Below are 25,404 nucleotides of genomic sequence, written 5' to 3' on the forward strand. Positions count from 1 at the left end.
TTATTAATGCCCTGAAGCAAGTTTTTCACATTTTAGCCATTATTTTTATCGAGGAAGGAAAAGAAAAGAAATCTCTTAACATTTGTGACTTGTTTTTGTATTTTGAAACTGAGTATGTGAAATGGCAAATGTTAACTCTGCACCTTAAATTATACATTTTAAATATGTGTTTGTTGCTTTGCATTTGTGGAAAGTTCGGCTTGAAAACCAGGAATTATACTTGAATTTTAAATGGTCCTAGAGTAGCCACCCTGAATAAATTAATCATATTTTGGTACCAGCGTTTAACTTTGAGAAAAAATATGATTGCCAAGACTTATGCCCCAGCCCTCATATTTACAATTTATTATACAATAAAAGATGACAGAATAAACCCACATCATTCTTTGCAAATGCGTTAATTACAGCTTTACATACCCTTCATTTATGCTGAGGACAATCATGAATTGATACAATTCCCTTAATTGTAGTTTGACGGTTAATCCTGATCCAGTTTGCAAGTGAATATAAAAGAAAGTCACTGCACATGGTAAATGTCCTCTGATAAGCACAAATCTTGTATCTAAAAACATTAAAACCAATTTTTGAAACAGACTAGATATAGATGTGATATATGTGAATCCATTATACTGTGCATTACTTTCAAAGATTCTGCAATTATTTTACCTTCTATTTTCCTTACTCTTCTCTTGTATCTATGGTGACTATGTATGTCACATTTACGTTAAATATTTTTTATTATTTTTTTCCTGTTCCATACTATGTGAAGGCTATGTTCTTAACAATGATTATATGTGTATATGGATGTACATATATGTTCCTTTCCTGCAGTACTTCTTATTATCTTGTGTGTATAAATGGGTGTGTGTGTGTGTGTTTATATGCAGTATACTATTACATGTTTATTATTTGTATATAATATATGTAAGCTTTCCTGTAATTGGAGATTCTCTCTGTTGGAAGCAAACTAATAAATAAATAAATCTTCAGTTAATTAAAACAATACTTTCTATTTAACAAATGGCATTTATTCAAATGAAAAATATACAAACAGACAACACATACAATATTATCCTCATTACACTGTAAACAAAAACAGATCACTATCTTAAATTTGAAGCTACTTAAAACTATAATTGAGAACATCTGTTTCATATCTTAAGCACTCGGTTCATCACAAATAAAATTCAATCTAAACCCTCGACAGCCAACCACCTGGATGACTCCAAAGCATCCCAGAAGTTGTAATCTCTCTCTGTCAGCTGTCTATTCACCTCTTCAACGTCTACTGGCGTGTCATGTTCTGTAATGAGAATGCAATTAGTAACTCTTGAAGCTTTCCTGGCATCGAATGATGAAGAGGTTTTCTCTGGATATCAACCAGGTGATTTCCGGATAGGTTTCCAAGCTTTCGAGAGCTAACATCACTTTCAGGGATTGAAGCTTGGAAGCCTATCTGGAAATCACCTGGTTGATATCCAGAGAAAACCTCTTCATCATTAAGGGGTGACCTTCCATGTAGTACACCCAATTGTCAACCTCACTTCCACATAGTACACCCTGGACTGCTTTTTGCAGACTAATGAGGCTCTGGCGACTGGTTCTATGGCCAGTATAATTCTGTGTGTTGTCCTGTTTCTGTCCTTGTGTGTGCCGAGTGCCCTTTTTACAGCCTCAGCTTTTAACCAAGGCAAGGATAATTTAGTTTTCATACATGGTTTTATTTTTATTATGATAAGGGGCTGGACCCCGCATAGTTGGGTGCAAAATAGCCCAAGTGCTGATGCACCCAAAGTTTAAAATCAAATTCAACTCTTCATCATTAAGCATTAACATGAAAAGCATCAGATTGTCTGTAGGTTGATGTGATTTTGGTTATTTAGCATCACTTTTGCCACTTTTGGCTAATCGTGACAATGACGACGAGTAATATGATTAAAGTGATGGACATGCACAAAGCACACACATGCCCAGGCCAGGATTCGAACCCGGAACCCTAGAGAGATTACGGAATTAATGTACTAAAAGTGAGTCCTCAGCATTCACACTAATGTAGTTAAAATCTCAGATCATATTAAAATTAATGTATCATTATCAATATTATTGGTTATCACCCACAACACCACAATGTATATTATAAACTCAACGTTTATCATATGATGTAATTAATCTCTTGGCAACTCAAATTTACAAGTTTCTCAGCAGTAACTTCGTACAAAGAACTCAAATAAATAGCATGACTCCTGACAACAATGGACGATGCGGGTTCATTTTTGGATATTTAGCAGGCAGGCAGGTTAAATGTGAATGTTTTCCTTTAAAATTGTGTTGTTATTACAGAAGATTTAAGAACGTAGTTGGTGTGTTTCAGAATATCATTACACGCAGAGTTTGGTGAAGGTTCAGCGTGCTTATAGGCGAAGGTTTCAAAATCAGGCTCCTTCACACACGTCAATTTTGAAGTGGTACCGGGATTTTGTGGATCGTGGCTGCATATGTCATCAAAGGAAAGACCATTCAGGGAGACCATCTGTCAATGCGGGAGGCATTTGTTCGTAGTCCTATGTCACTGCGTATAACATGTATATATCTACAGATTGTCATTCTTTAGCAATAATAACTTTAAAAAATAACTTTTAAAAGCAAAATGGCAGTTTTCCAGCAGTTGAACATCCCTAAATCCACTGTATCTAAGATCCTGCGTACGCGACTGAAGTTTCACCCCTACAAACTGCAATTAGTGCACAAGTTGAAACCTGATGACCCTGTAAAACGGTTAGATTTCTCTGAACATTTTATGTTACTAATGGAGGATAACGTAAATCTGTCAGGAAAAATAATTTTCAGTGATGAGGCAACATTCCACGTTGGTGGAAAAGTGAACAAACATAATGTAAGGATTTGGGGGAGTGAGAATCCACATGCAATTTTGGAAGTTGAAAGAGACCTATAAAGTGAATGTCTTTTGTGCCGTATCGAAACGTCAAGTCTATGGCCCATTTTTCTTTCGAGAGGCCACTGTGAAAGGTCCAGCTTATCTTGACATGCTCACTGAATGGTTATTTCCACAATTGGAAGAAAATGAAGGCAATGAATTTATTTTTCAACAAGATGGAGCACCTCCTCACTGGCATTTACATGTTCGGAAACATCTGAATGAGCGGCTTCCAGGAAGATGGATTGGACGTGCCGGAAATGATGATAATGTCTTCTACAATTGGCCGCCGAGGTCGCCTGACTTGACGGTCTGTGACTTTTTTTTATGGGGTTACATAAAAGATTGTGTCTATGTACCCCCATTGCCTCAAAACCTGCAAGAACTGCAAATTCGCATCACTTCTGCAATCCAGTCTGTAACGACCGCCATGTTAGGCAGATTTCACTTGTATATTGGCATTTATTTTATTCGTATACTTTCAAGTTAAGAACTTGGATTAAATTATTTATACTTAATTGTTTTTATAATTCATGTATATATTTATGTTTTATCTTATGTTATAATATTATTTGCGTATTTTTGCAACATTTATTCAGAATTCATAGGCTAATAATTATCCCAAATAATATATGCAACGTTTTCATTGTTTAAGCACAAGTTAAATACATCTCTTCTTAATATCGATTTTTGTTCAACAATGTAAAAGATTGAAGTAATTTATCTTCATTATAAACTAAATCTTTATTTAATCATTTTTATGTGCAAGAGCAAATATGATTTATTTGATAAAATCAGTTTAGTTATTTCTATATAGTTTAACATTGTAATATTATAGCAAAGTATTTCTCCCTCGTTTTCAATAAAATATCGTATTCCTATTGGCTGTTTATGTTAGGAGTGGGGTAACCACGCTTCATGTTCTTGGCGATGTAAAAACTTCCACGTTGGCATTTTTAATTGTTGCCAACCTGAACTTTAGCTTACTATCGCTAATTAACATTCATGTGTTATATAAATTATCAGTTTTTCTTGTGTTATTTTATGTTATGAGTTTGTATTGTAAGATAGAACAATCTGTTATGCTGCGCCTCGCGCTTGAGGTAGGCAGTTGAGGTCTTGCTATTAACTGTGAAGGCGGTGCGTGGACTCTCGTGTTAAATAAATTGCTTATCACTGCCTGCGAGTGTGCATGACCCAACAAATTATAACTTTTAACTTGTGCGAATCAGTATGTACGTGTGCGATTCATGATTAAAGATTTTGGACATTTTAATTATAAAGTATTTGGAAGTTTATTTACTGTATGACAGTATATTTATGGACACGCTGTAGTTGGTTCCACTTTATGTTACTTGAGTCCACCTATTCTCCCGACTTCCCCATGACTTGATTTAACATAATTGGGTTGGATAGATGACCGCTGAAAATGTCCATCCAATATGTTCACTATTTATACCATTTCCCCTAACAGATATGTAATTAGATTAACATTTATAATCTGGCTATCCAATAACTATGTGATGTACTCTAAGAACTACTTGTTAGCACCCTATCCACCCACTTTACATTTCTCTTTCCCTAACCGGTTAAACAATGCTTGCTGGAGACATGCCGATGGGGAGTGTCATACACGACGAGCCCACTATTCCCCTCCTGGGATATGAATACCGTATTTACGTGTGTATAATGTACACTTTTTTCCAAAATTTTTGCCCTCCATAACTGTGGTGCATATTATGCACGAAATAATTCGGACAGTCAAAATGTCACTGCGTATAACATGTAGGGTAGTCGGGGGTAAAGATCCGCGGAGGGCAAAGATCCGCAGGGCTTTTTTGCGAAGGCTTTGAATTGAACTGGCACCACTGTTGTTCAGATCACGAGGTATAGTGAAGGAGATCGGACGTACGAAGTGTGGTGTTCCTAGAACAAAAACCTTTACAGCTATGAGGTAAGTTACGTTTTTGTATAGTTTGATGTAATTTGGAATAAACAAACCACTTCTATGACACTGGCGTGGTTATAGGTTCATGTATTACTATATTTGTGTGTTTATGTATAAAGCTTTATTAATCATTTAATGGAGGAAGTCCACCAAGCTATGCTGTTATTTGGCGGGAATTGGCAGCATTTTTTAACATGGCGATATGGGGTAAAAATCCGCTGAGAGAGTGGGGCAAACGTCCGCTGCGGACTTTTACCCCATTCGTATAATTTTTCAAATCGTATATTCAATTCCTCATAAAAATTTGCTCTACCTTACATTGTTAATATCTATATACATTATCTATATAAATAATTATGGTTGTAAAAAGAGTTTGTGTGGTAACATTGCGTATCTAAAACAGAAACTGCGCTATTTTCTCTCTATATGGCTTCATTTATTTAGGTCTACTTGTTTTGTTTAACTGCTGATAGTTTAACAACCTGGTGAGATTATTTACTGTATTAGCAATGTCTAAAAAAGGCTAACAATTCAAGGCTATAGACCGACCAACTAAATTATTGCCAAGTTTTGTCTTGTGGTTGAGGTTTCATGTTGAATTGCTAAATATTTTTTGTCTTTAAAAATTCTTTCTGTATTAATTTATAATTGCATAGCTATCTATTATACTTCATGAACTTTTTTAGGTACCGGTATTGTTGAAAATTTTTCTCTTTGTAGCTTTGTCGAATCATGTGAAAGTGGAAGCAAAATTAAACATTTTGTGTTGATAGCTTCTGAATTAATTATAGCACTAAAATAGAGCTTAGCGTATTTATCAAACAACATCGCAAAATTTTGATTCAATAGGAAAAATTCAATCGTGGGAATATACTCAATTATTGTCAAATGTACATAATATATCTGATAAAGAATATTTTCTAATGCTAGAAGTCCTCATACAAACCTCATTTTCTCTTTGCAGGAACTACAAAAGAAAGAAAGCAGAAGTGAGACCACTGACCGATGATCTTTTTCAACAAGCACAACAAATGAAAGCAGATGGCATGTCTGTAAGAGAAATCGGTAGAGTTCTTGGGTTCGATGAATCAACAGTTCGTAAAAGATTGAAAGCTGGCAACGGAGTTGGGTCGCTAGGACGTTTCAAACGTGTGTTCACGTTCGAGCAAGAAAAGGAAATAGTGACACATCTTAAAGACTTGGATGCCCGTTTCTATGGACTTACATTGAAGTCTCTATGCTTCCTTGCCTATGAATATGCAGAAAGAAATGGAATCACGCATTCCTTTTCAAAGGAATCGAAGTTAGCTGGCAGAGACTGGATAAGGGAGTTTATGAAGAGGAATCATCTCTCTCTGAGAACTCCGAGAAAGACAAGTGTTGCTAGAACAATGGGATTCAACAGGCAACAATTGACCCAATATTTTCAAAATTTGAAACAGATCCTGGAGAAATACCACTTTCCTCCAAACCGCATCTACAACATGGACGAAAGTGGCTTCCAAACCGTCCCAACTAAATTACCTAAACATGTTGCTCCAAAAGGTAAACGAGAAGTGTCAAAAAATGTGTCAGCTGACAGAGGAAAAACAATTACAGTTGCTTGTGCGATGAGTGCTACAGGACATCACGTCCCACCATTTTTCATATTTTCACGAAAAAGAAACAATCTGCTTCTTCTGAAAGATGGGCCAATCGGTTCTGCAATGGCTGTGACAGATTCTGGTTATATGAATGTGGAAACATTTTTAGTTTATCTAGACCATTTTAGAAAACACACTAACCCCTCTGCAGAAGTCCCAGTTGTGCTTATTTTGGATAATCACATATCACATGTTTCCCTCCAGGCTATTACTTCAGCTAAGAAACACAACATACACATGGTTAGTATTCCTCCTCATAGCAGCCACCGAACCCAACCCTTGGATCGTGCTTTCTTTAGGCCATTGAAAGCTTATTATGATGATTTATGCGACAATTGGATCACATCGAATCCTGGTCAGCTATTAACTGAGTACCACGTAGCAGGTATATTTAATCGAGCATTCGAGAAAACAGCCACAGTAGAAAAAGCTACTCAAGGATTTCGAGTGACTGGAATTCATCCATTGGATATCAATATTTTTAATGATGAAGATTTTTTTACCAGCCTCAGTAACAGAACAAGAACATGAAATTGATACTGTTGATCTTGAAGATCCTGACCTGCGTGGAAGAATTTGCTTTGAAGATAGTCTGCCTGAAAACTCTGTCTGCTCTTGTAGAAACAAGGAATGATGAGTCCATCAACGTGGCTGCTCTAGGAAATCCTACTCCTGTCCCTTCCTCTTCCGTTGATAGGACAAGCAACAGAGCTGCTCTGCAAAAACTTGCACCTGGGACTTCTAGTTCTCGTCAATCATCAGTGTCTCCCCATGATATTATTCTACTCCCGAAATTAAATATTAGAAAAAAACGTACCGGAAGAGGCCAAAAATCTACTCTTCTCACTTCGACACCACACAAGGAACAACTTGAAGCACTACGACAGGGAACGGTAGATCACGGGAAGAACGTCTACGAATCAAAAAAATAAAAGAAGAGACTCTTTCAAAGTACTGATAACCCGAAGAAAAGAGTTGATGAAGAAATTGTGTCGTCGTCTGAATCAGAATCCCAATTTTCCCTTCATGAAAGCAGCGAAGATTCTGCATTTGTAGTAACCAGCGATGAATCAGAAGTGACAACATTCCAGCTGAACTTCTACCCGGTGACTTCGTTGTGGTGAAAGTGTATGGAAAAACTAAATCATCATTCCGTTTGTACATGTCTAAAATCATTGAACTTGACGTTGATGGCTACATCGGTGTCTTTTACAAAAGGGCTCCGCAAACTATGAGATTCAAGAAAACTGATGAACGATCGTTCTTTCATAAAGACGATGTTGTGAGGAAATTGTCCACACCGATTCAAAGCAGTTCTACTCGATTCAAAGACATGATAGGTTTTAAGACTGATCTGAGTGATTTGTTTTTGTTCTAAAGTTATTTGAGTTTAATTTTTAAAGTTATTGAAATCTTGGGATACCTACTTGTCAATTTAAAATGAGAGACTATTTTATGTTCTATGGTTATTATAATTCAGTTTAATACAGTAAATATAGCAAAAGTTATTGTAATAATTTTGTTCTTGCTGTGTGGGGCAAGAATCCGCAACATAGTACACCTGCGGATTTTTGCCCCATGCTATGGGGCAAAGGTCCGAATTTGCTTATGTCGATAAAATCAAATTCTTACTTTAAACCATTAACTTTGCAGGTTCTAAAACTGGTGTTCATTTTAGCTGTATAAATAAGGTATCCATTTATGACATTTTGAGATTAAAAACTTAAGACCAAAAATCAACAAAAAATCAAAAGTAAAAACTGCGGACCTTTACCCCCACCTACCCTATATATCTACAGATTGTCTTTCTTTAGCAATATTAACTTTAAAAATAACTTTTAAAAGCAAAATGGCAGTTTTCCACGAGTTTTCACTTAGTATTGGAAAGTTTTGCGACATCGAGAAAAGCAGCACCGTTCTGGCAGCATTCAAGTGCGTGTCTCCCATCACATGGGAGACGTATCAAGCGGTATTTTTCACAGGAGAAATAACTTCCAAAAAAATTGTTTTCGCCTAGAAACTGTCATGAACAGAGATCGGGTGAAAAATATGTTTATTGCACTCATTTTATTCGCACTCATTCCCTTCACAAGCACTCTACTGCTCCCAAGTGGGTCTGATCTACACTGACCACGCTTCAGTGATATCCAATAGCACTTGACCTCTGCCCTCCCCTCCCCTCTCCCAAGCGCACCAATGTTACCCTGCAGCCGACTGCCGCTACCCAACATGCCAGGCTGTTTTGCCATTGTGATTTTGTTTGCTCTTAGATACGCGAGAGAGGAGATCGAATATGCTTGGATGTTATTTTAAATCGACCTTGTAGTGGACAACTTCCGGTAACCGCTTTCATTCAAAATGTGTTCTTTGTTCCCTGTAACACTTCATAAAGAAGCGAAACTGTTAGAGATAATCAAAGCCACATAGGCCAACTAAAGATCGTCAACCCTCTTAGTGCATTTTCATCCAGGTTTCAGCAAAAGTTCACTTCGATCTTACGTGCATCATAACTCCCGTTTACCACTTTATACATTTTCATGACTGTGCCGATGTCCTAATATTTGCCAAAAGTGTTCCGTTGGCCGTGACTTCTCCCTCTTTTCTTCTCAGCAAACGTTTAAAGGGGGGGGGGGGGTGCCGATTGTTTTCTTGCTCGTGTGTGCACACAGGCTGATTGCAGGCGAGGCTGGAAGTGGACCGCTCTTCCTTTCCTTTGACTTCTAAAATGGGCAACCAGTTCTGGATGCATTCTTGAAAACGAACAAAAAAAAAGTGCCCCCTTCCCAGCTCATTCTCCGCCACTGGTCTGCACGGCAATGTAATAATTGCAGAATTCAGGTCCTACTTATTTCTTTTTTTAATGCTATTGTATTTAAATATTGCCCGTATTATTGTCTGTTGCAAGGTAAAATGTAAAGAAAGGGTCATTTCTTTCTTCTTCACACAGCTGATAAAAGTTCCGCCTTCGACATTTGCGTTATCTTTGAAATACCGAGGATTTTCCCTGACCACCTGTTGGCATATATGCCAATCCCACTCAGTTCAGCATAGGCGATTTGATTCTCGTCTCCGATTGGGTGATTTTGCGGATGTGACGTCACACCAACAAAAAAAACAATTGAATGGATAATGCGAATTGATAAACAACAAACATGCGTGTGTGCATTAAAAATTTATATATTAATGTAACAACGGTGGAAATTGTGTGTAGTGTGTACAAAAAAAAAAATCACTTTCGTACTGTAAACAGGTGATATAACAAAATATAGTGCTAGTTGAGTTAAGAGCAAATCAAAGCGAGAAGGATATCTGTATGCATTTTTAACTTAATAGTGTACAATAATGACAAAAGGTGTTTGTGATTGTTTGGAAAAATTGCAGCATATATCAGTCTAAACAAAATCAACACAAGCGAAAACGTAGACATTTGAAGTGAACCATGAAATTCTTTATCACCTGCTAAATTTTAGTTTCGTACAGCAGAGAAATATTGTAATGGTGTAATGTACAGAAAATAAAAACACGTTGTTAAGTACGAAGCAGTATCCTTGATAACTTTAATTTTATCCTTTAAATATTTCTTTCGTGCTATTTTTACACTAAAATGCGTCTAAGTTTTGACTGTAATCATTTTAACAATTTGTATAGAAGGGTGGAAAATGCATTTAGATAGGTCGCGACTATTTTCACCAGGTGGTGAGAATAGTATATAAGGCTACTGTCACCAGGTTGTGAGGATGGCATGTGGAGCTATTTTCACCAGTTTCTGAGAATAACATATGGGACAGTGGAAAGTGCTGAATACCACAAATCTTGTTATGATTATCAGGTATTGGAAGTATTTACAGAAGTATTTTTAATGGTAATAACTCTAAACCTGACCTGTCTAACCTAACAACAAAAGCATTTGGGAATGTGTTAAGTACACGTTCGTACCTACGTCAAGTGACATATTAGCAGTATCAGTGAATGTCGGAACACCTTGTGGTATTTTTTCCAAACCCATGGTGTGCAGAAGTAGAAGTACTTGTCACCCAAACAAAAATAAATGCAAACTGACGTAAGCTTGATACATGCTAACTAGAGAGTGCATGTATGCATATAACAGGCCAGGTTAGGTAGATTATGCACATGTGGAGTTTAGAAACCTGGTCACTCCATTTAGAATATTGGAGACGGATTTCTTCAAATTTGCAGGAGAAAGTACTTACACAAATCATTTTCTGTAGTGTTGTTGATGTTCGGGAATGTAGTTTTGATTAGGTTGACCAGATATTTGTCGACCAAAAAGAGTATAGGTTGAAGGTGCGCATGCATTTTGGTCTTTCATGGGGTCTGCAAAAATTCCGCGCGATTTCTTGACAGTCTAATTATCCTGGAAATTATGCAAAATTAAAACTTCCTTTTTATTTTACACTAATTTTGCACAAAAAACTATATTTTGTGACTACATAATATATATATTTTAATATTCTGATGCAATTCTTGAATATTCTCAAGCAAATTTCTTGGTATGTTGATGCATATAATTGGAGGAGAATATTTACACACCAATATTTTGAACAAATTTTAATTATTGCAATTTTCAAGTATCTGTATCTGTGGGAATCGGTAAGATTATCGGTATCGGTTCAAAGTGGTATCGGCTCAGCCCTAATCATTATCATTAAATTCCAATAAATTTGAAATATGTTTTGCTTGTTGATGGAATATGAAAATGACACTTGAAATTGTTCATAGGAAATTCTTGAGTCAAGGAGTAAATACTTCAGTTTGTTGACATCTTTGACGTTTTCCGTTCTGTGGATTTTAAGGCATTTTTACCCGTAAAATAATGAATGAAATTAAATAGCAAGGAAAAGAGTATATTTGGGGATTTTTGCAAATTGAAGAGAGTATAGAGTATATGAACCTCTAAAAGAGTATAATACTCTTAAAAAGAGTATGTCTGGTCACCCTAGTTTTGATCCATTTTAATGCGAATGCATGTGGTTTTCTACGAAAATCTATTTCCAATGCTCTATTGTTGCTGCCGCCATTTGCTTTCTGCACAAGAGCACAATACGCGCTATTGCTGCTGCTACAAGATGACGTGTCGAGGATGCGTCGTGAAATTGTTGCCGGGTGTGGAAGATGCCATGGAATTTGTAATTCCGATGTTGTCCGTATATGCTAAATTGAATGAAAGGAGTGCTAATGGAACCTAACCTAACCTAGTAGGCATACCTCGTCCCCGTGATGGTTCGTGAGGCTATTGTATGTAAGAAATAGACATTATTTTCGTAGAAATCCATTATTTCATCTAAAGAAATGTTCTGCAATGTAAAAAATTGCGAAATAAATCATTGATAGGTGTCTCCGGTATAGTAAAGTAGTACCGAAATGTGTGCAGAAGTAAGCTTCAAGTTTGGAAAAAGCAATTTGCTAATTTGTTCAGTATATGCCTGTTTAACTGATAGGCAGTTTTGGTAAAATCTGATATTCCCCGGACACCTATAACTCCTTCGTTTTGTCAATTTTTGACATTTGTACTTACCTATCTGCTTCGCGGAACATTCTTTAAGGTGTATATATGTTTTTCGTCCCGGAATCGGTGGGAAATTTAAACTAAAAAATTATTTTTGTTTGAAATTTTTGAGTCCAAATTTCCCACAGATTCCGGGCTCTGCCCCTGGGGTAATTGACCTACCGCCCCCAACCCCTAATGCGGCCTCGCCTCCACTCCGGCTCCCTGGCTTTATCTATAGAGTCTCTGTTAAAGGCATGTTAGAAATTGGCCGGAGTCACCTGCCCCCAAATGAGCCCCAAAACTTTTAAATTTGAAGAAATCCATTACATCACACAAAACACCTTCCAGATGTTAGACAATGCTACAGGAACTTATTACTGTAAGTAGTTTCTTGTGTAAAAATGAAGAAATCTGTCCGGGGAATATCAGATTAGTACCATGGTTTTAGCTTCAGTTCATGCATGCGTGTGGGGAGCTTTCTTATTTAATTCTAAGTAAAAAAAATAAACATCACTGTTGTGTTTTGATGTGAAAAAATTGTACATGGAAAGTTCTTCTGATACACAGTGTAGCTCACTATGTAGAAGTGTAGAATGGCTAGCCATGTGTGTGTGTTTATTTAATTTTGATGTAAGCTTGAAAACGTTCTGGGAAACCAGACGAAACATTGCAGGAAAAATAAAAACCACTAAAAAATTTATTTCTAAGTAAAACAAACAAACATCACTGTTGTGTTTTGATGTGAAAACATTGTACATGGAAAGTTCTTCTGATACACAGTGTAGCACACTATGTAGAAGTGTAGAATGGCTAGCCATGTGTGTGTGTTTATTTAATTTTGATGTAAGCTTGAAAAAGTTCTGGGAAACCAGACAAAACATTGCAGGAAAAATGAAAACCACTAAAAAATGTTATTATATTATTATGCATAGGCAATGCCCATTCATGTTGTGTGCATGTCTACAATGTGAAACACCATGAAATGGTGCAAAATAAGAGTTTTAAGTTTAATGGTGCACTACCAAATCCCATTAGGCGAGTTGTTTCTTCCACTGTGGGCTGTGAAGCCAGGAATTCTTCCTTACAATTCTCAACAAATATAAAACATGATTGTTTCTTAATGTGTGTTCATTGCGTATTTCTGTATTTAACATTTATTGGTCACAGTCACAATACAGATAGAGAACATAAATGCATTGTAGTTTTATTTTTCTCACTTGATAATGATTTTCTGTCGCTTTTGGCTAATAGTGGTGAAGATGAAATGGTGATCACATGAAATAGATTAAGGAATACAAAGTAACTTCCATCTGCAGGCTAGATCTCGAGCAAGGAAATTTTGGTAGCGAGGCTGTGATTTGACTGCTCACCATTCATAGCCACCTAGGTGGTAGGAAATATAAAGTACAAAGTATAAAATAGGATGAAGGTTTAAACAGCAGTCCATTCATGTTACCATAGCCATTGCCAGATAAACTGCCGCAAAGGATATATTTATTACACACAAACCAGTTCTATCCATTATCTGTTTTAACAGTGGTATTCAAGTCTGGTTTAAATTTCTAAATTAGGCATGCTCTTAATTTTGAATATTATGGTTAAATATATCATACCAAACTAACATTAGAACAAGAGTGGTATTTTGTTTACAAACGATGTCATAAATTGTGCAAATAAAAAAGCAGTCATACAATTTATTTTTAGCTAGTTACAAGATTATTATAAGTGTTACCATTGGAAAAGCTAATCTATTTCCAAATATATTTATAAAAGAACTACATTTGACAGATCTCATTAAATCCAGTCAATATTTTTAAATTAACAAAGACAAGAACTTTAATTTTCAATAAACTTCTGATTTAAACAGCAGTGGTGAACACTCCATATACCCAAGGTTAGTGTATGCTAACCTGGTGTAATGGTTTGGTGTTTAACACATTGAGTGTGAAAACAATGATAATGTGTCATGAGATGAATAGGCTTGCTCCCGGAACAGCTGGGAGTCCCTCCTGGTCTACTTGACAAAATTTGTTATTTCTTAAAATGAGGAGATGTAGTATTATACTTTTTATTATATATTCATTATCATCTTTTTAATTTCATTTGGTATGCATTTGTCGAGTGAAGAAATTTGTTATTGCAAACCAAACAATTAAACTTCACAATATGTGATAACAGGTATGAGTTTCCAGGAGTTTGTTTTTGTATCATCCATATGTGTTTGTGATGATCCCTTCATCGCTCTCATCTTATCATCATTCATCTTCACCTTCGTGATTAGCCAAAGTTGCAGATAAAAGTGACGTAAAATAAACAAAGTGAAACCAAATCAGGAAATAAAGATAAACTACAGGGGGTCATGTATGCGAAGTCCAATAAACCAGTTAAAGGGTTCCGTCTTGTGTTCTTTGGGTGTGTTAATTAGGATGGTCATTTGTCAAGGGGTGGATGAAATGTTAACATTTCAGCTGCTTTGGTGACTGTGTCTATGTGTGTTAGAATTTTAGTATAAGTGTATATCTAACTTAAAATGCTTATTTTTGTCACCTTAAAATTTCTTATGTTCGCACTTTGATAAATATAACCCAATAAAATAATTAATTCCCCATGCCCCTATTCCAATTCACACTACTAACAAAAATAAAAAACAACCAAAAATAAGTGCAACCTGAAGTGAGACTTTCACTTATGCATAAAATGTACATCCACTCTTCTTAAACATTATAATATTTTTGGGGAAAAGTTTACTTAGTTCTACATCTTTTTGTTCTTTGCTTATATAGCATGTGGTCGCAGCTGGTAGATTGTTACTAGCGATACATATACATTACATGTACAGTCAATGGCAAAGATAATGGTAGGCAAATTGTCCACTGCCATTTTCATTACTTCTTTATTCTACATCCTGTGTTGTTTTAAGGAATGAAACTATGTTGGTTCGAAGCAGGCATTGTTTATTGAAGTCATTATTTCAATTCATTGTCATCACATTGTGTAATTCAGACCGAATGAAAATGGTGGTGGACATTTCGCCTACTGTTTCTTTCGCCGTTGGGTGTACATATATATATATGTGTTCCGTATAGGATGCCGAATTAGAAAATTAAATAACAATAGGGAAAATATCATGAAAGTAGTTATATCTAACATACATATATGTAAGCAGTAACATCTCCCATTTATGTATGAAAAACAACGTCAGGCATATGTCCACCCCTACTGAGTGCATACATTTATGCGCTCCACAAAATTACTGATAACCCTCTCGCAGATGTCTGTCCTGATGCCTCCAATCACCCGTATGATTTCTGCCTTCAGTTCCAAAAGGGTTTGTGGTTTGTTGGCTTACACCTGTGATTTCACAAACCCTCATGAGAAGAAATCACAGGGTGTAAGATCACATGACCTTGCCGGCCATTCCTGGTCACCGTGCAAAGAGATCACTTGTTGTGGGAATTTTTCATGGAGTTCCATATCGTAACCACAACAAACGAGTCAAAACAATTGAGGCTACATTAATCTGCATAACAACAGATACCAAAACATTGGTAAGAACAGGTCTGCCAACCTCAAAACAAAACAATAGCACTCGATTCAAATTCGGCACCCTATACGGAACACCCTTTATTACCTTCAAATTATTGTTGTATTGTTATTTAATTTCTCTTCTTGTGTCATTTTGGCTAATCATGATGAGGATAAGTGATTATTGGATGAAATTGATGATGACACACCCACGAAGAACATCTATGAACAGGTTGGGACTCAAACCTGGGAATTTCAGTGACACTTTTGAAATGTGATCACCTAATATATTCAGCAATCGAATCTACTATAAATTGCCGTTCATTCCCATTCATAATAATTGTAATCATAGAAACAAAGATTGATGGAAAATAAGATAGAAAATATCTTGCCACTAGTGGTCCTCCTGAGTCTCCCTATCATCAGTGCTTGAAGTGGAAATTAATAGCTGGGCTGGTGGAATGCTTGGGGATAGGAGGGTGCTTGCATGAACCAACATGGAAAACAATGCAGTAGGTGGGAAGATGCCTGTGCAAATTATCCAAACTGAGAGATGCTTTATGGAATTTTTTCCATGTTACCCGCCACTTTGAGCACTTGTAACAATTATAGACATAAGTGATCCTGGATTAAATACACCCATGCAACAGTCTTGTTAGGTTGTAAACGAAAGTAGTGCAAATGCTCCTCTTTTGTATTGAGTTACAGAAACATGTGCTTTTCTTACTTAAGCATAATGCATCAAATTTGAAACCAATGATGGATGCGTACAAATCTAGAAAGTCCTTTACAATGCCATGTCATGAACAGGGCTTAAAGTGAGCTGGAACTCCATTTTGGTAAATCACTTTTGTGCCAGAACTCAGTTCCTGCCAGTCATCCATTTTATTTATTTACTACACTACAAAAGTCTGTCCATTGTTACATTATTTTTTGCAAACAATAGATACTAAATTTGTCTCTCGTCAGTAAGCAGTGTGGAAATTTTGGAACAAATATTACCAATGGGCAAGTGCTGTCTTTTATAATCCAAATGACAACTTAAATTTTCTGAAATAACAGATGTGATAGTTTGTGTTTATATTTACTTTGTATGCAATAATAATAACAATACCAATCACCATTATTATTGTCATCATTAGTAGTAGTACTCATGTTGATTCATTTGTGGTTGACATTCTGGCTATTGACTGAAACCACTTAAAGCACTGGTCATGAAGGTTTGTCTACAAGCAGCACTAGAAATCAGTGCATTAAAAGAGCAAGCAGTTAAACAATACATAGGTTTGTAATACCAGCAAATTGTATTTGGCATGCTGTTTCTTCTCTTCTGCACTGTAAAACCAGGGATGCTGACTTTCAAACCTGGACAAGGCATGCATGTTTCTACTGGTTTGCAGGAGATGTAGAAAATAAATATAGATACCAACTTTCTGTGTGTGTGTGTCAACCGTGTGGGCGAGTATTCACGACTGGGAGATGATGTGCTTTGAGATGGGCACTGTTGGCTTTTAGGTTACTGCCCTGTGGAGAAGGGCATTCAGAATGGCGAGGCATTGTTCCTTGTGATGGAAGCTACGGACGGGTATGGGGAATTTATTTCAAAAAGGTTGTTTTTTACATCAAATATTAACACCATAAAAACAACCAAGACAAAGTTGGTTGGGACTTTGCATTGCTTGTTTTTTTAGAGATATTTTTTACACTGAAGCAACATGTGTCAATTGAGGATGAGACAATCCAATGGTGGCTTGTGCAGTGGATCAGTGTGAATTGTTGTTATTCATTCCAAGTGACACTTCATTTTAGTGTGAAGTGTCTCTTTAGTTTCCATATGTACCAATGTTTCAGAAACTGGTTCTGCTCCCGTTTTCTGGGTAGTGTACTGTATTTGCTTCCATCTTGTCCCATGTAAGAGTGAGACAGAACCAGTCTCTGAAACATAGGCACATACAAACACTAAAGTCAGTGGTTACATGTAGAAACAATTCAACATGCCACTCCTGACCACTTGACTGGAACGTTTGGTGGTGAGATCATGAGTCGACTTAACTTTGCTTCATGAAGAGGCTAAATTAAGTCATATGTAAATATATGAAGAATGTATAATGAAGTTTATTGGTCTGTACAGTTTGTTATCTTTTGAAGTTTCTTTATATAAAATCTTCTGTGCTCTCCATCCTCATGCCTTTTCTGCATGGCTTAGTATTTTCAAGATGTTCATCATTAACACACACATTATACCATCGAAAAAAATCATTTTCTTTGCTATTATCTTTTTTAAACTTTAGGTGGGAGTTTTTCAGTTAATGAACAAGTGTAAAAAATAAAATATAGTGAAGACAGCAGAACCACTTGAAGTATCACATTAAAATCAATCATTTTTAACAAAGATAAGAATCATTTCTAAGTTCACATCTATGAAGCAGGATATTTGAATATTAACATTCGTTACCGTTAGCATGCTTCTTTCCATGGTATTATTTGTTCACCAAATAGATTCTGTATAAGACTCCAAATCAGTTTTTTTTATTCACAAACAAAAATTTATGAAATGCAAAGGTAATAATCCTCCAGTACTTGTGGACATTCTGAAATTATATAGTTGCAGTTGCAAAATAGAAATCAACAGTGGCATGTCAGACACTCTGGAGAAACCATTCTCAATCTTGGTATGTAAGGTAATGGTCACTGGTATGTTGAGCAAGTAACAAAAATAAATAATTAACAAGCTATAACATGGATACATTTACATTTAGTCTAGGAACTTGACAAAATTCAATTACAATTGCCAGTTTTCAAGAAAAACTTTCAAAAAATTCAGGGATATACAAGAAGATGTTTTCTCTATTTCAACGTTACGTATTACCGCCTCTCACCATCCACACAAATATATTAACAATACAAAGAGTCCCATGGGATTCAAACTTATCCAACAAGTCTAATTCAATTAAATGGTTTATATCCATTTAAAATAATTTAAGGTACATAATTTACATTTGCTATTTCACATACTCAGACTTGAAATACATCTACAAACACAAGTCACAAATGTTACAAGATATAGTAACCTACCAGAAATTGTTAGTTGTATGAGAGTTTCAAACTCAAATTACCTAATAAACTTAGATATCTTGCAATAATCTTTCGTCTGTCACATAGGTCATTTCCGTCTGTACCTCTGCCACTTCTTGAACTTGCAATTTTACATATGCATAAATATATAAAGAAAAATTGAACTGTACTTTTATACCGGGACATGGTCTACTTTTAAAGGAAAAGCAGACTGAGTCCTCACATAACAATATTCAACCTAAAGAGGCAGAGATAATATTCAAGTTGTTGAAATATGACTGTTCTGTTTTAATCTATGATTTTGTGTTTTAAGTCCATTTATGCACAGTACAGCTAATTTGTACTGGACCTACAGTTTAAAGTGTGATCCGAAGCACTATGTGCCTCCATCAGGTATCAAACCCGGGATCCTTTGATTACAAGGCAACAACGCTACCACTGTGCCATTGTGGAGGCCGTTTTAATCTAGTTGAAATGTTAAATTTGTTTACAATTGTGTGGGAAATGCTATTTAATACATATTTATTTATTTACTGAGAAAATTTTAGATACAGCATGGATAGCCATTTTACACTGAAATTGTCAACAATTTAAAGAGCAAAATTAAGAATATCAGAAAAATGATTGACAAATTATCAAAAAATAAATAACACTACTTGATTATTTACAAGCATGTCATGTGATGGAAGACTGAAAGGTATACCTAGTGTAGGTTTTTCTGTGTAAAATATACTTGTGATACGTCCTATGTGCATAACTTGATATTTGGGCAGGCTATTATTTCATGTTGGAAACCATAATTATTTTTGTTTACATCTTCAAACAACTGATAACATGAAATAAATAATGTTTGTGTTTGCAAACATATGTCATACTTAGGACAAATAATAGATATGTGTGGCCTCCCCGATGGCACGGTGGTAGCGTCGTTGCCTTGTAATCAAGGGGTCCCAGGTTTGATACCCGGTGGAGGCACAAGTGATTCGGATTCCACTTTAAACTGTAGGTCCAGTAATTAGCCTTACTGTGAATAAAGTGGACTTAAAACACCAAATCAATAAATACATGTATTAATCAAATGGTCTCAGGTAAGATTCCTGCTAGGTACAGGGCCTTCCTGATGGTGCAGTGGTAGCATCGCCACCTAAAGGGGTCCCGATTTCGATACCCGGTGGAGGCACATAGTGGTTCGGATTCCACTTTAAACTGTTGGTCCAGTCCCGATCCGATTAGCCTTACTGTGAATAAAGTGGACTTAAAACAACAATTCAATGTACTAGATACATTGCACACTAGTACTTAAAGATTCAAAAAGGAACGGGAATTTCAGTGCCAATTAGCCTGTCTGAGCATAAAATGGTAACACTTTACTATACCGGAGACGGATTTCTTCAAATTTACAGGAGAAAGTACTTACGCAAATCATTTTCTGTAGCGTTGTTGATGTTCGGGAATGTAGTTTTGATACATTTTAATGCGAATGCATGTGGTTTTCTACGAAAATCTATTTCCGACGCGCTATTGCTGCTGCTGCCATTTGCTCTCTGCACGAGAGCACAATACGCTCTAGTATTGTCCGTATATGCTAAATTGAACGAAAGGAGTGCTAATGGAACCTAACCTAACCTAGTAGGCATACCTTGTCCCCGTGATGGTTCGTGGGGCTTTCGTGAATTTTTGGACAACAGTAAGTACTGGTTGATGTAAGAAATATACATTATTTTCATTACAAATTCATTATTTCACCTAAAGAAATGTTCCGCAATGCAGAATAGTACGTTAGCAATGTAAAAAATTGCGAAATAAATCATTGATAGGTGTCTCCGGTATAGTAAAGTAGTACCGACATGCTCATATGTCTAAGAGGCTGATCTTTCTCATATATTACCAAGAAAAGATTTTAAATTAACTAGCATCTTTGGCTCATTTTTTATTCATTTTGAATTTGTTGTTTCACATATATCACTTTCAAGGAGAAATATAAGTAGTCAGATGCATGTGTAAGATTTCTCCTACAAATGAAACATACAACTTACGAGTTATGCTCACATTTGCATTTGATAGTTTTTATCCATTGTGTACAAATTGTGAATAAGAATTCACTAAATAAACTTCATTAAATTTTAGGAACATTTTTATACAAGGTTTCTATAAATATTTTGAAGCCGCTGATTTTTAAAAATGTACAAATAATTATGTACCATCTCACGATTTACATTGAAACTTGTAATCAGTTGATTTCATTTAGGTGTCTTGGCATGGGAATTGAAAAATATTCAAATTTGCCAGAAGCAGGCATTATTCCAGTAATTTACCGTACTACTCATTGATAAAATATTCCAAGTATATTTTTGTTGCTTTCTCGCAGATAGAAAAATGAAATGCAAATCAAAGGACGTACAAGAATTATTTTGCTTACAAAGCTTCACTAAGTTGGAATATTTAAAGATTCATTTTACGATTTAAATGAATGGATTTTATTTTCTACTAGCTACAGTTACCTTCCGAGGAACGTACCATCAGAATAAAAATACGCATTTTCATTAAATTTTTAGAAAATAGTGTACATTTTACAATTCTCATTAGGCTACATTTTCAACATATACATCGTGTGGCTGCAGAATACGTGTCTTGCTTTCAAAATACCAGCAGAAGACAAGTTGTAGGGCACTTCCGCCAAGTCGACCAATCAGAAGCAAGAATTGTTCCTCCTATGCTGAACTGAGTGGGATCCGCGAATATGCCACCTGTTGCTCGAACTTCCAGCCGGTCGCCTTGTTTTTACGCTGCAACTGGCGCCAGTGTTTTGTTTAGTGTCTGCGAAGTTGTCGCTTGCCGATAACTGCAATGACTCATCCAGCGCGAAGGCAAAAGTCATTGTTTTGAACCTTGCAAAGCTGTTTTGATTTGACGATAACGAAATTCGATCTTCAGAAAGAAAAACAAGAGTTAAAACAACTTCATGTTCTGCACCGTCTGATAAACAAAACTGTAAATTTTATTTTGCATCTGACACAAGGATAAACTTCCTGAACACTCAGAGCAAGGAAATGCACACAATATAATCGTCGCTTATCTTTAGAACCATTCATGGGGAGGGGGTGGGGGGTGTTCAATGTGTAAGCTGAGAACGATTTTAAAAAAAAGTGCTCAATGTATAAGCTGACACCCATTATCGTCGATTAACGTGAGTAAATAACGATCTCCCATTTTGATATCTGAAAATGGGCAGGTTTCATAAAGCTTGCTTTGAGTTCATTTTATGCTTTTGGGCTAATCGGGACTAAATATACAGTTTCACTTTAGTGAAATAAAATTCCAAACCAAAATGATTATCGAGTGCTACACTGTTCAATGTGTCTTAGAATATGCATTGGGTGCAAACAGATCGCAAGCTGCCTGTTTCCTTTTTCAGGCTGGCTTACAATGCAGGTCGTGGAAGAGGAAGGACTGCTCCCTGGAATGGGGGAGGGGGTGAATTAGAAGTTGGTTGAAGGAAGGAAAACGTGACATTTTTACAATGTATTTTACACAGGGGAACCAGAACGAAATTTACAGCTGCACTTTTTTTTTTTTGGTGCCTAGAAAGGTAAGATCTTCCGAGAGATCTGATCTTACCAGTTCATCTTGGAACAGACAATGCTCTAGTAGACCCGTATTAAATCCAACATTCATTCTGCCCGATTATCTCCCAATAATAGTTATTGGTGCAAATTCCAATAATGACCCCTTCGAAATAACTACCTTTTTCCCGGGAACTGTGAAAGGTCCTTGTATCGAGAGTTGACTAACAAATATGAAGGTAAAATAATTACGTCAACACTTACTAAATAGAAATAACTACTGTATATTTACTGCACTATTGCAGATAAAAAGGTAAAGTGTTCCCCTGTGCATAGCACCACGCCATGAAGGCGTATAGGGGGTGTGGGGGTAATGCCCCACACTTTCTTGATCCGGTCGTGAGTGGGGGTGATGTGATCAACATCACGCCCCTGACCGCCTTTACCCCACAGGGTTTCCCCCAGGTACCCATGTTATTCGACGCTGGGTGGGCGCCGGGGCCGCTTCCACCGTTAGAAAAGTTCCCGGATTTGAACCGGCCGGGGATCGAACCCGGGACCTTTAGCATGGTAGTCAGACGCGTTACCGACTGAGCCACCGCGGCCACCACTATTGCAGATTGACTCACGTAAATAAATAAATAACATTTACACTTAATTTCGTCATTCACTCCCAGTTACTAATACAAGCTGTTTGAAATGTCCTCACTTCCATCCATCTTGTTCGATATTCCCGTTACCTTAAAACTTTTGATCACCATTTCCAGGGAGATGGAGTTCCATGCCTCACGAACCCATTCGCAAACAATTGGCAGCGATGCATGTTTCACCCTCCCGCTTGGTGCAAGTTCATGCTGCGTTGATGTCATCCATCTATTGTAAGCATCATGCACTGCGACCTTGAACGGGTGGTTGAAGACTTTGCTCCCTCTTCTATGAAAAGCCTAACATCTGGAAATTCAAGGTCGCGTGGTGAACGCAGCAGTTACGAAAGCAAGGAAAAGCTTGTTTTTATGATCTACTGATTAATTTTAAATGAAATACGTAAATGTTAGTCCGACACTAAGAAACCCATTTCTGGGACCTGAATTGTACTGCGCATTATATACGAGATATATTTTTTTTTTCTTTTCTCCATCAAAAACGAGGGTGCGTATTATACATGTGTAAATACGGTAATACATTCTAGATTATCTGCAATTTTGTTATGGAAGCAGTCCCATTATATTCGGATAAATGTTTTTAGTGTAAGTGAACTATATATTGAAGAAACAGAAAAACAATGTGAATATGTGTCATGAATTTTTAGATAGTGTAATTTTTAATCACTCACCTGTTCTCAAAATTCCCGGTTCTCCTATTTTGGTGATCTAGCCAAGTATTCTAATAGGTACTCTATGGCAGGTTTCTTAACACATGAGAGAGAGGTTAAGCAAACAGAAGGATCATCCACCTCTGCAAAGAAACAGAATCATGGTAAGTAGAGAACAGATTTTAAAGTGTAGCACCTTTACAAAATTAAAGGAAGAAAAAAAATTGGAATTTTACAAAAAAAAAAAAAGTACTCAACATACCCTTGTGGGCACCACAATAGACCAAACTGAATGACAAATATAGAATGTAACAGTGGTATATTCCTACTACCATGCGAGGTTATGTTGAAAACAGACTGATCCTTCTTCGGGGGGGAGGGGGAGTATAAGGAGAAAAGGTTTGCCATCTTATGGAAAATATTCTTGAAAATCGCTTCTAGTATCGTCCTTACAGATGCTGGATGGAACAAGTTTATAGTGAAGCACAAGAAAAGACCCAATTCTGAAAACCTGTAATGCCCACCTCCAAATTCTAATAAAAGGGGGGCATTATTTTAGAAAAATTGTATTGAAGAGCAAATAAAACATATATAAGATCTGTCCAATAATACTCGGAGGGAAAAGATCAACATTTTCAAATGCCATTACTTATTAAATTGGTGTTTTTAAGTCCGCTTTATGCACAGTAAGGCTAATCGGGACTAGTTTAAAGTGGGATCTGAATCACTATGTGCCTCCACCAGGTATTGAACCTGGGACCCATGGATTACAAGGCAATGACACTACCACTATGCCATCAGGAAGGCTCTAAATACCATTTTGATAACAGTAGCAATGAATGGATTGTTTCGTGGTTTGAGAATGTAATGAATATGTCATATACAAATAAACAGAATTGAAATATCAGGTGTAGTTGTAAAGGAAAGGCACATTCATTGCTGCCGTCCTGGCAAAACCTATCTACTGAAGGTTATAAGTCAAAGTAAATGGTAAAACTACAATCTGTGCATCGTAGCATGCCACTATGAATCAAGACTCTCATATGTAATTTCAGCTTCAGTTGTACTCTATTTCTTTAAGAGCATTGGAAAGCTGTCACGGCTGTAACGATCTCACTGGCTCCCGATGTAGCCATATTTACAACCCCGAGTGTCCACGACTCTAGCTGTCGGAAAAATGTGAATTGATCTGCAAGCAACATTACTAAGGGCCTAAAGTTGCAATAACAACATAAAACATTGATGGTTGTTATAAACATATAAAGTGGTGCACTCAATACATTTATGCATACTAAATGGCAAAATAATGCAATTTTTACACGTATGTATTGAAAAAATACCACAAAATCTATAAATTTGCAGCTTCACATTCTCCCGCTTCTGGCTATTCAAGTAGAACATGGGTGATGATTAGACGGAACTGCAAAACTGGAGGATGGATATTCGCAAAGAACACCATGGGAACTTAGGTGGTGAGAAGCAAAGGTTCGTTTGATAATATTTTCTTGCCCTTAATTGACAAAGTTCTTTGAACTTCCTAGCAGTTATAATAGATGAATTTTAGGAAGCTTTCAGTTTGAAGTAACAAGTGATAAGTGACATAAGGGTTTTACACCGAAGTGACAAATGGTACAGACTTCTCCAGCTCCAGACTAAAAAACTCATTCACCGAGCATGCACAACCAATGGGCATAAGCGAAACAATGTACCCACCCAATTTAGAAAACAGCATGGTCTAATTAACGTGCAGCTTGTTGCGTCATTTCAGTATGATGGGTTACATTTATTCCCGTATGTTCATTTCCAAGTGAAACTGCACTTGCAGCTTGTCTCCTCACACAGCTTCCTTAGGAAATATCACTCAAAAGTTCTGTAGCGATACATGACTAAGAGC

General features: G+C 36.5%; 1 protein-coding gene across 1 annotated transcript in view; it reads right to left on the bottom strand.

Moving 5' to 3' along the window:
* Positions 1-1,012: 1,012 nt before the first annotated feature.
* Positions 1,013-25,404, bottom strand: part of LOC145996376 (uncharacterized) — a 44,644-nt gene continuing 20,252 nt past the window's right edge. The window contains exons 4-5 of the mRNA XM_083132807.1: positions 23,532-23,653; positions 1,013-1,303 (exon numbers count right to left, since the gene is read on the bottom strand). Of these exons, the coding sequence (XP_082988933.1) occupies positions 23,644-23,653 (10 nt within the window). The 3' untranslated portion in view covers positions 1,013-1,303; positions 23,532-23,643. The remainder of the gene's footprint in view (positions 1,304-23,531; positions 23,654-25,404) is intronic.

This window comes from Lepisma saccharinum, chromosome 12 (assembly GCF_977018435.1).
Source record: "Lepisma saccharinum chromosome 12, izLepSacc3.1, whole genome shotgun sequence".
NCBI classification, from domain to species: Eukaryota; Metazoa; Arthropoda; class Insecta; order Zygentoma; family Lepismatidae; genus Lepisma; species Lepisma saccharinum.